The 12,946-nt window shown below is 42.4% G+C and overlaps 1 protein-coding gene across 1 annotated transcript; it reads right to left on the reverse strand.

The window, feature by feature from the left end:
* On the reverse strand, positions 1-10,379 carry mrps5 (mitochondrial ribosomal protein S5). The gene is made up of 12 exons (XM_056435442.1): positions 10,294-10,379; positions 9,204-9,350; positions 8,982-9,107; positions 7,416-7,529; positions 6,453-6,572; positions 6,012-6,046; positions 2,369-2,459; positions 2,153-2,199; positions 1,838-1,895; positions 1,473-1,535; positions 646-782; positions 1-526 (listed from the first exon to the last, which is right to left on the reverse strand). The coding sequence occupies exons 1-12, from the start codon at positions 10,340-10,342 to the stop codon at positions 305-307; spliced, it is 1,209 nt and encodes a 402-aa protein (XP_056291417.1). The 5' UTR covers positions 10,343-10,379; the 3' UTR covers positions 1-304.
* Between the last annotated feature and the right edge of the window lie 2,567 nt (positions 10,380-12,946).

The following is a 12,946-nucleotide window of genomic DNA, read 5'->3' on the forward strand; positions in this document are numbered from 1 at the left end:
GATGTTTTCACAGATCTGAACTTTATTAGTTTACGACAATTCAAGGTGGACGAGGAAGTCGTGAAGAAAAACTACTTTGGGGACGTTGGTATGGCGTCACCGTCGGTCAGCACCGGGTGGTTCTGGAGAACTGGGTTTTCAAATGTAGAAACAATCTCAATGAACTAGATTTGGAGCTTTCGCTTAAAAAAAGAAACAAGAACAAATGTTATTTCACACATTTTCAGCCCCTCCGTCAGTCCAATCCTCCGTCAGTCCAATCCTCCGTCTCGCGGTCCAAACTGAGCCCCCCGCCCCTCCCCCGCTACCAGATGGTGCGTTTGACACCCGTCCAGACCGAGCGTTTGCTCCCCTCAGTCCGCACGTCGTCCCAGTGCAGCCGGGTGTCGGGTATCTCGTCCTCGGACTCCGGCTGGCGCCGCGCCCCGTCCGCGGGGCTCGCCACCACCGTGGGCAGCGGGCCGCGCTGCGCCTGGTACTCCACCACGTGGAGCTGCTTCTGGTCGGCCAGCTTCTGGTGGATTTGCTGCCGGTTCGGAGGAGGAAGGCGTCAGACGTCAAGCGTTTCAGACATTTAAATTCTTTTTCAAAAAGTCCCTTTATTTGGGTTTTGAAGACTCTCCCGCTGGGCCGACAGGACCTCACCTGATTGGCTAAGCCCGTGAAGAGGGCCCTGGTGATGTTGAGCAGGTTCACCGACCCCTCCACTTTGCAGTACATGTCCTTGATGCCGATGAGCCGGCACATCGTGATGACGGCCCGGTGGCAGTGCAGACCGTAACCTGCAAGACACGAGAAATAGAGTTCTCCATCTCAAGATACACGACCGGCAAAAGTTTGGGCTCACTTAGAAATGTTCTTCAAAACACTGTTTTTTATCAATGAAGATAACATTAAATTAATCATAAATACTCTCTCTACATTGTTAATGTGTACATGACTATTCTCTGGTGGTTAATGAAGTCTCTCCAGAGGTGTGTAGAGGCCCATCTCCATGTTCTAGTTGTACATCGTGTTATCGCCTTAGAAGACTAGCGGAGGGGGAGAAAACCCTTTTTATGTGAGCGCAGCTGAAAACAGTTATGCTGCTGAGAGAAACTATAAAACTGGCCTTCCTTTGAGCCACAAGTTTGAAGAACAGAATTAATATTTACAATAAAAAATATTTATAACCTTGTCAATGTCTTGACTATATTTTATATTCATTTTTATATGAATTTGATAAATAAAAGTGAGTTTTCATGGAAAACACAACAGGAAAAGTTGCAAAGATCATAAAAACTAAAATATTTACCATATTTACTTATTTTACCTGTGCAACATTTTTCTGAAGATAGACCCTTTTAAAAAAAACTTATTCAGTCATCTGATTTTCTGACATATTATAAATGTTTAAAAAGACATTAAATGCAGAACAATGAACGAAAGAAGAGCCGGAGGTGAAGATGAGGAAGAACTTGATGAAGACGCACCGTCGTTCTGCTTCTTCATGCGGAGCGTCGTCCTCTTGAACTTGGACAGAATGTCGTGATAAACTGGCGGAAAAAACCAAAACGTAACTAAATATTAGAGAACGCTTCAAATTCAACACAACTTTATTAAAAATGGAAACAAACCCGATGTGAATAAGACTGAGTCTTTGAGTCAGATTGATTTTTTATTTACATTTTCCTTTCATCTTTTTTGTGCCCGTGTGTTTATATGTGTGTGTATGTATGAACACACACACATATATATATTTATATACATTTGCATATTATTGCTCTAACTTTATCATTCGACTAGGACTACACTGAGGTCTACAGAGGACCAGGACTACGCTGAGACTGACACTTACTGGTCTGGTTGTTGTAGCGTTCGATGTAGAAGAGGTAGTGCATCGCTCGGTTCTTGGCCTGAAGATCAAACACACACACACACACACACACACACAAACAGACAGACACACACACACAACATGTTTCATAAAGTTCTGGTAAAAAACGTCAAATCTATTCACATATGAATATATTAAACACATTACACACGTACAGACATTAGGAATGCACTGCATTGTGGATGATAACACAGATATAATAATAATAATAATACCAACAATAATAACAACAAAATAATAACAATAATAATAAAACAATAATAATATAATACTCACCTTCCTCAGAGCGGTGATTCTGTCGGCTGCTTTCCCCAAAGCGAAGCCTGCAGGAGAAACAAGGAAACATCTTGTTGTTATTTTTGTTGACGAGTGAGAGGAAATGATCTCGTCCGCATTTCAGACGTCGACGCGTGAAAAACAAAAACAAAATAAAAGCCTCCGTTTTCTTTTCAGACGTCTTAATTTATCGGTTTCGTTTTGTCAGAGTCGAACCTGCGGCTCCGTTTCCGTTTCCCACGGCGACCAGACAGCTGATGGAGCGCTTCCTGCCCTCCTTCGCCGTCATGTTGAACACGCTCTTCACCTGGAGGACGACACTCAGTCACCAACCGGCACGCTGTCGTTGTCATGACAACAGGCAAAGACGCTTCAAAACTACACCGGGGAGACTTTGTTCGAATATTTAGACCCGATTCAGAAAAATTATAGTCATGTGATATTTGTTCACAAATAATAATAACAAATAAAAAAAGAGTAATAGTATATTAATCCTATTTTTATTTTTACATCGTAATCAATACATTTCGGTTAACTTCTGTATAAATGAGACAAAATTAAACCAAGAATAAAATGACATTAGTATTTCACTGCGTGTGTGTGTGTATGTGTGAGTGTGTGTATATGTGCGTGTGTGTGTATGTATGTGTGAGTGTATGTGTGCGTGCGTGTGTGTATGTGTGAGTGTGTATGTGTGCCTGTGTGTTTGTGTGTGCGTGTGTGTGTGCGTGTATATGTGTGCGTGTGTGTATGTGTGCGTGTGTATGCGTGTGTATGTGTGCGTGCGTGTGCTTGTGTGTGTGTGCGTGTGTGTATGTGTGTGTATGCATGTGTGTGTGTGCGTGTGTGTATGTGTGCGTGTGCTTGTGTGTGTGTGTATGTGTGCGTGTGTGTATGTGTGTGTTTGTGTGCGTGTGTGTGTCAATCCGGCCTGTCCAGACTTTCATCGATTGGTCAGTGAACAGAGCAGACAGTCATCCCTCATGTCACCAGCACACACACACACACACACACACACACACACACACACACACACACACACACTTTAGGAGCACGTGATGTGTTCAAGGACTGCCGTAATGATCACAATCTGACAGCAATTATGTTATTTTTCCAGCTTTTGGCTGATAAACTGTGTAGTTTAAAGAAGACATGTTCTCCATCCCTTTCCAGGAAAATGAAATGTGCTAGAAACAGCAACAGGAAGTGGCGGCAGCTTCCTCGTCAAATCACACGTTAGGTCCTCTGACGAGCACGGCGGCCATCTTGCTCTATGGATTCCGTCTCCGGTCAGCGAGGTGGTGAACGTCTCGCGGCCGCAAATACGAGGCGTGCTTTTAACAAAATTAATAGTCCCACTTTGAGATATTATACTTTGTCCCGTGTCTCCGTCGCCCGTTAATCCATTTGGAAGTTCTGACGAAATTTCGGCCAAAAAACTTTGAAGGTCGACTTCCGAGAGACGGAAACTCTGCAGATGAATCTGCGTTAATGGAAGTCTGTGCGGGAGGCTCGGCACCCGGCCACGAGCATCACATCATTCATTCTTATATTCACATCTGAAGGCTGGACATCGCATCGATAGAGTTTTGAGAAATAATAAAAAGAAAGTCTCCTTTAAAAAAAAAAGACTTAAAATCCTAAAAAAAAGACTTAAAATCCAAAAAAAAGACAAAAAATCCTATATTTGCCAAATTAAATCTGTATATCTGAAGTTGTGGATTCATTGCTTGTGTTGTCTTTAAAATATGAAGATGATTTTTTTTTAGATTACTCAAAACTAAAAAAGTATATATATATATACATATATATTTGATTCAGTTGTTGAATCACCAAACATATGACTATTATTATTATTATTAAAATAATATGTAGGACTCCACATGGTTCTAACATGTATTGACATGATTTCATGAAACATTCAGTCTAGATTAATTTTTAAAGTAGGTATAATTGTTGTTGTTTTGTATTTTCAATCATTGCAAGACAATATTATTCTATATACTAAACAAAACAGAAAGACTGGAACGGTATAGGTAGAAGCAAAACATGCTTATATATTCATATCCTCAATTATTATTATCAAATAAATCAGATAATGAATATGAAATAAAGAAAAAGAAGAAGAATCTTCTCTGTCGTTAAAGATGTTAGGTGCAACATTAAGCCGCCTGCTCTCAACCACCAGGGGGCAGCATCTCCACCTCTAGAGAACGGACCCAGAACCCACTAGAGCAGGGCTATTCAACTTCAGTAGCAAGTGGGCCAAATAAGAAAATCACAGGGGGTGTGAGGGCCGCACAGAATATTGATGAGTTGTTGACGGGGGGTGCTAGTGAGAGTAGCGCGAGCCGAGAAGGATTGTTGACGGGGGGGGTGCTAGTGAGAGTCGCGCGCGAGCCGAGAAGGATTGTTGACGGGGGGTGCTAGTGAGAGGCGCGCGCGAGCCGAGAAGGATTGTTGACGGGGGGGTGCTAGTGAGAGGCGCGCGCGAGCCGAGAAGGATTGTTGACGGGGGGGGGGGGGGTGCTAGTGAGAGTCGCGCGGGCCAGAGTTAAACTCAAGCGGGCCGCATGCGGCCCGCGGGCCGCTAGTTGAAGAGGCCTGCACTAGAGGGATGATATATATATAATTAAGTATATATATATATATGTATATATAATTTAGTATATATGTATTTCTGTGGTCTGCAAAGTGCCACGAGTGGGATTTGAACCCGTGACGCTGATGTACGGACGACTGTGAAATCTCATCCTGTGGAAACTCTGCAAGAACTAAAACTCTGCTTTCTGTCCGTCCGGCTCGACTGCTTCTCTCTCCCTCTCCCTAACTCACTTTGACATCTCTTCTTCCACCTCTCTCCCCCTCTCACTTCATCCCTCTCTCTCCCTCTGGATGTAATGGCATGCCGGCATCGTCCTTGGGAGACAAGCCTTTTATTCCAGTAAGCCCTTTTCATTTCATTAGCCCTGAATTTATAGTCAGACACACACACACACACACACACACACACACACACACACACACACACACACACACACACACACACACACACACACACACACACACACACACACACACACACACACACACACACACACCTTTAGTCAGTTCCAAGAGGGCAAAGCCTACTGTCTGTGAAACCACTTTTATTCATCAGGCGGGAGGGCTGGGGAAGACTATCAATGTGACACTATCTGTGTGCGTGTGTGTGTGTGTGGATAATCAAATGCAAATAAATAGAAGAGTAGAAGTACACAACCCTATACACACTCACACGTTTAATGTGAATAAAAAGATGGAGAAATGAAATGTTTAGGAAAAAAAAGCAGGTCAATGCGTTCATGGATGTATTTTATTGTGTGTGTGTGAGTGTCTGTGTGTGTGTGTGTGTGAGTGAGTGAGTGAGTGACAGAGTTAATGTCCAGAATGTGTGTGTGTGACCTTGCAGTATTACCCCCATTAGTTCAGTTGGGACGGTCCATTAGTGCTAAATGAATTAAAGTAAAATACAGCCGGACCGAGAGAATCAAGATGAAGTTCATACGGCTGATCTCAGGTCAGTGAGCGGGGGGGGGGGGGGGGCCTCAGCATAGATCATGCGTCTATTCATCCATTCTAAAGGTTGTATAGAAGTCTATGCTTCATGCGTTTAAGCTGCATTCTCTCTCCTCACCACCAGGGGGCGACTGCCTTAGAAGACAAACGGAGGGGTAGAAAACCCTTAAAAAACCTTTTTATGTGAGCGCAGCTGAAAACAGTTATGCTGGTGAGAGAAGCTATAAAACTATTATTCTCTCTAATTGTCCCGTATCCACCCCCCCCCCCCCCCCCACCCACACACACCGTAAGAACTCACCTCAATGACACGTGAATCAAAGTCCTCGTATGTTTCTGTGGAGACACGCGGAAAAGAAAGAAACGTTAGAAGCTTCTAGAAACACATACATACACACACACGGCTGGAAGAAGCTAAACCTGATCAGAGACGAGCAACCGGGTTACAGCTCTGTACATCATATTCGTTTGTGTGCGACAGACAGAAGTGTTTGTAGGTGTTAAACCTGCATTCTCTCTCCTGACCACCAGGGGGCGACTCCTCTGGTTGTATAGAAGTCTATGCTTTATGTGTTAAAGCTGCATTCTCTCTCCTGACCACCAGGGGCGACTCCTCTGGTTGTATAGAAGTCTATGCTTCATGTGTTAAAGCTGCATTCTCTCTCCTGACCACCAGGGGGCTCCTCTGGTTGTACAGAAGCCTTTATAAATGACTCTACTCATGGTCCCTGTGCCAGCTCACCTCCGTTGGGTCCAGGGTCCGGGGGCCCCAGACTGGTTCCCCCCCAGGAGTTCCCCGTCCATCCCCTCTCCCTCTTCACCTTCATCTTCTTCTTCCTCTCCCACTCGTCCCTCTTTCGCACTGCAGAGACACAAGCAGCAGGTTTCAGAGGAAAGGTTTTCTGTAAACAACGCTGGGTTAAAAAATATTAAAAAGAGAATCTTTGCAAATGTTTCATACGTGTTTGTTGTTATTTAACTTCAAACACATTAAGTGCCACAGAGCCTAATAATGTTTAGGAAATACATTAAAGGAAATCAACTTGCATTTTATTCTTTTTATTTGATTATAATAATTGATTATTTGTTTACAATTAATATCATTATAACTGATTATTTATTTATAATTAATGTCATTATAACTGATTATTTGTGTATGATTAATATAATTATAACTGATTATTTATTTATAATTAATGTCATTATAATTGATTATTTATTAATGATTAATGTCATAATAACTGATTATTTATTTATAATTAATATCATTATAATTGATTATTTTTGTATAATTAATATCATTATAACTGATTATTTATTAATGATTAATGTCATTATAACTGATTATATATTTCTAATTAATGTCATTATAACTGATTATTTATTTATAATTAATATCATTATAACTGATTATTTGTGTATCATTAATATCATTATAACTGACTATTTATTAATGATTAATGTCTTTATAACTGATTATTTGTTTATAATTAATATCATTATAACTGATAATTTATTAATGATGAATGTTTTTATAACTAAATATGTATTAATGATTAATGTCTTTATAACCAAATATTTATTAATGATTAATATCCTTATAACTGATTATTTATTAATGATTAATATCTTTAGAACTGATTATTTATTAATGATTAATATCTTTATAACTGTTATTTAAAGGTAGACGCTCCTCATCCCGTACCCAGCTCTGCCCGCATCTCCTGCTGCTCGCTCTCCCCTCGGCGGCTCATGTTCTGTAGATTCCCGTCCTTCATCACCGGGGTGTTCAGGCCGGGCCACAGGAAGCCTCCTCGCCCTGAGGACAAGGAGACAAGGAGACGAGGAGACAAGGTGACACGGGGGACATAATAAGTCCAGAGGCTGAAACTGAGCTGCACCGCCAAGAAACCCAGTCAGTCATTTTGGAACCGGAAACACATCAGGCTGAAGGGAAAGGAGGGAACACACAAGGATGGAGAGAACAAGGGGAGAGAGGGAGACGAGGAGAGAGAAGAGGAGGAGAGAGGGATCGAGAGAAGAAGAGATAGAGAGATAAGAAGAGCAAGAAAGAAAGAAAAGAAGAGGAGAGAGAGGCAGAGGAAAGAAAGAAAGAGAAGTAGAGGACAGAGAGAAAAAGAGAGAGAGAGAGTTAGATTGAAGAAATTAGAGATTTGAAGAAATAATGCATTGTGAGACAGGCAGACAGACACACACACACAGACAGACAGACACACAGGCAGACAGACACACACAGACAGTCAGACACACAGGCAGACAGACACACAGGCAGAGAGGCAGACAGGCAGACAGACACACAGACAGGCAGACACACAGACAGTCAGACAGACAGACAGACAGACACACACAGACAGACAGACACACAGACACACATACAGACAGACAGACACACAGACAGTCAGACACACAGGCAGAGAGGCAGACAGACACACACACACACAGACAGACAGACAGACAGACAGACACACAGACAGACAGACAGACAGACACACAGACAGACAGACACACAGACATACAGACAGACAGACAGACAGACAGACAGACACACAGGCAGACAGACAGACACACAGACAGACACACAGACACACAGACACACAGACAGACAGACAGACACACAGACACAAAGACAGACACACAGACAGACAGACAGACACACAGACACAGACAGACAGACAGACACACAGACAGACAGACACACAGACACACAGACAGACACACAGACAGACAGACAGACACACAGACAGACAGACAGACACACAGACAGACAGACACAGACACACAGACAGACACACAGACACACAGACAGACACACAGACAGACACACAGACAGACACACAGACAGACACACAGACACACAGACAGACACACAGACAGACAGACAGACACACAGACAGACACACAGACAGACACAAAGACACACACACAGACACACAGACAGACACAAAGACACACAGACAGACACACAGACAGACACAAAGACACACAGACAGACACACAGACAGACACAAAGACACACACACAGACACACAGACAGACAGACACACAGACACACAGACAGACACAAAGACACACAGACAGACAGACACACAGACAGACACAAAGACACACAGACAGACAGACAGACAGACACACAGACAGACAGACACACAGACAGACACACAGACAGGCAGGCACACAGACAGACACACAGACAGACAGACAGACAGACAGACACACAGACAGTCAGACAGACAGGCAGGCGGCATCTCACCCTCTCCGATGATCTGCCCTCGGTTCAGGTCTCTCTTCAGCTTGCGTTTGGTCCTCTTGCCTCGGCCCTTCCTCGCCCCGGCGCCCGACTCGGCCAGCACGCCTTTCCACAGCTCGTCGGCCGTCACTGGACACCAACGAAGAAGAAAAGGCCGTCAAACAAAAAGAAAACGCGTGACACCGTCTGGGTTCATTGAACATGCTCGTTAGAGGGTGAGCTCACACTTGTTGAAGAAGCTGCCGTGCCGGGCTTGCTGCCATGCGGCTGCAGGAGCCGGCGGAGTCGCCGGGCTCCTCTGCAGAGAGCAGGCCGAGGCCCGGCCCGCCAGCTGGGACCCCCGGACCGCTCCACGCACGGCGAGTAAGGGTGCTGCACCCAAAGGACACAGAGGTTCAACATGGGAAGACACAGATCACTGAGACTGTACAGACCAGCACCATGGCGATGGGGACTTGGGTTCCCACCACGTTCTGCCCACTGACACACACCAGAGGAGGGAGACGGAGGGACCGGCTACGGTTAATAAAGCACTGCGGCTTTAAATCAGCCCAATGGGAACGACGTGTTGGTGGAGGAAATGCATCCGTCAGTTAACGGAGCTGGTCTCAAGTCTGTTAATAACAGAACTGGTCTCCTTTAATGGAATTAGTCCCTGTTAACAGAACTGGTCTCAGGTCAGTTAATAACACAACTAGTCCGTTAACATAACTGGTCCCCGTTAACGGAACTGGTCTCAGGTCCGTTAATAACCGAACTAGTCCCTGTTAACAGATCTGGTTCCCGTAAAAGGAACTGGTCTCAGGTCAGTCTACAGAACTGGTCTCAGGTACGTTAATAACAGAACAAATCCCTGTTAACAGAACTGGTCTCAGGTCAGTTAATAACATAAATAGTCCGTTCACATAACTGGTCCCCGTTAACGGAACTGGTCTCAGGTCAGTCAACATAACTGGTCTCAGTCACGTTAATAACAGAACTAGTCCGTTAACATAACTGGTCTCAGGTCAGTCAACATAACTGGTCTCAGGTCGTTAATAACAGAAGAAATCCCTGTTAACAGAACTGGTCTCAGGTCAGTTAATAACACAACTAGTCCGTTAACATAACTGGTCCCCGTTAACGGAACTGGTCTCAGGTCCGTTAATAACCGAACTAGTCCCTGTTAACAGATCTGGTTCCCGTTAAAGGAACTGGTCTCAGGTCAGTCTAAAGAACTGACTCGAACCAAACAGTACACAAACATAAAGCACACATAAATACTCCGAGTTGTTTCTAGAAGCTGTGGAGGAAGAAAAAAAGGAAGATAATTCACCTCCGACTGTGAGGCGGAGGGCACAGCAGAGCCGTATGGACGCCGCCATGTTGGAATTCTAAAGGGTCCTTCAGGGGACAACAAGGCGTCCAAACTCTGCCTGTGCAAAACACACGATCAGGGTTCTGCGTTTGTATTATTTAATATTACGATTTTCTTAGTAACGGATGTTTAAAATAATAACAAGGTCAAAGTGAATGTACAATCCTGTGCTCTTTCATCCTCTTCATAATTTTCAACATGCACACATACACAAACACACGCGCACACATTCACACAGTTTTGGTTTCCCCATATCTTCTGAAATTAATTATCACATCAAGAGGAGACGAAACAAGATGATTATAACGTGGAGAAACTGATGCAGCAGAAAGGAGAAGAGGAAAGAGGAACCGTGGAGGGAGAGAAGGAGGCGAGGGAAGAGGACCAGTGGAGGGAGAGAAGAATACTTGTTAATCTTTCAAATTAATAATACAAAATATGGGCGAAATTCACAACTACCCTGCAGTATTTAAAGGAGCGGTGTGTGAGCTTTAGTGGCATCTAGTGGTGAGATTGTGTATCGCACACTTTCCAACGGTGACCTTCAGGTAGAGAGCTACTGTCGACATCTGTATTCCTGTAGGGACTTTGAATGCTAATACTCCGTTCTTCTTCATATCTATAAATTCAAAGCAGAATTTAGAAATGATGTACAATTTAGATGTTGTTACATTTGGTGCATCAGAGTCTGAAGTCATGTCTCACAGTAAACAAATGTAAAATGTAAAAAGGTGCAACTGTGTCACATCTACAAAAACATAACATAAACTATTCTATATAATATGTATATTTTGATGCTTATCATTTTATTTAGATGATATTTTTAAATGCATGTTTATTTCCACACTGTTATATTGTTACTTTTACTTCAGTAAAATACTTAAGTGCTTCTAAAAACTGAAGATGTGTTAGTATTACAGTTTTTCTCCATTGCTTTGGCTCAATTCTTGAAACAGAAATTACATTCTCAAAGCTCTTAGTGCATTTGGTAAAATAGGATATATGGTTCAGCACAACCACATAGATCCCCTTCAAAAGGTCATATCTCACCCAAAACAGTTAACTCAAGCTTCAAACCCAAATCATTTTCTCATAAAAATAGTCAGTGCCCCCAAAATGAAAACTTCCTTCTCGATTGCTGTGGCTCATCTCTCTTGAAAAAAAGGACATTCTCAAAGCTTTAAATACATTTGCCAAAATAACCTAGATGGTTTAGCAAAACACTATGGCACACCTGCAAAAGGTCATATCTCTCCCAAAACAGACAACTCATCAGTCAAAACGAATTCCTTTTCTCATACAAATAGTCAGTGCCCCCAAAATGAAAAGTCCCTTCGTCATTGTTTAAACACTGCAGGTCAAAATGTTTAGATGTTTTGTCAGTATGGCAGTGGACCATAGAAATATCCCTCATGTGCACAATTCAATCTTGGCTTAGTCCTTTGACACTGAATGGTTACTGTAGGAGATGTTGTCTTTCCAGAATACTATGTGTATCAAACAGAACAAAGATTCATTCAAGAGGAGCCAACAGGGTTTCACATCACATACTGGATTGCACTTACAGTTTTTCTCGATTGCTTAAACACATTTTTTGAAAGCATGTCTCGTTTTCTCAAAACTCTAAACACAAATCCCAAAACCACTCACACAAAATGCAAAACCCTTTATATCTCCTGCAAAATGCAACTTTGCTTTCAGAACAGTGTTATGTCCCCTCAAAAGGGTATTTTGTTTTCAAATGACAAACACAGCCCATTATATGAGTAGACATTCTAAGCATCGATTGAACACTGATGTGCTCAATGGAAAACACTACGATGAAATGGGAAAGCACCAGTATGAAGGCCTTATCAGGAGCATTATGCCTTTTCATGTCCAGTGGTACTGTACGCTTTCTCCTGTTGTAAAATATTGTGAATGTATAATGTTTTAACTCAAAATATAAAACAGCACACAAATATACAACTAAAATGTTTCTTTCTTTTTTCTAATTTTTTCACAGAACAAACAATAGAAAATAGACCACAACAGTCAACAAAAAAAGAAAGAAAAGTGTAAATAAAAAAGGACAACAGAAATACTCCTCTGCCTCTCTGGTCTCCTCTACCTTCCATGTTTTCATCCATTCTTCTTCAAATCAGGAGGTCACCTGTGGCCCTTATGTTGTTTGAATCCAAATTGCACAAAAGCCATGGAAATGGAAGTTTTGCCAATTGAATAGCAGTGTGTTCTGTCTGGACACAAGGAGGTGTGGTATTGATGAAGTGTGCAAAGTAGAGAGGATGGTGTTTAGTGTTTTGAATAAAGTGTGGCTAACAATTGAAATCTGTGTCTAAAGCAGATAATTGTGCTTATAGTTTAGCAGACTTGGTTTAGGGAGTTGGCACATGAGTTACAGGTTGTGGTCATTGTGTTATAAGTTCCAGTTTTTGTGTGTAATCAATCGAGAAAAACTGTATACTGCCATGGAAATTATTACAGTAATTGCAAAACAGAAACAGAAAATGTGTAGCCTACAGCAAAAAATAGTGTCAAACAAAAAGCACATAAAAAATAAAATTAAGTATAGCCTACACGACTGCAACAAAACATACAGTAGGAAAGTAAA

This window comes from Pseudoliparis swirei, chromosome 17, assembly GCF_029220125.1.
Source record: "Pseudoliparis swirei isolate HS2019 ecotype Mariana Trench chromosome 17, NWPU_hadal_v1, whole genome shotgun sequence".
Classification (NCBI taxonomy): domain Eukaryota; kingdom Metazoa; phylum Chordata; class Actinopteri; order Perciformes; family Liparidae; genus Pseudoliparis; species Pseudoliparis swirei.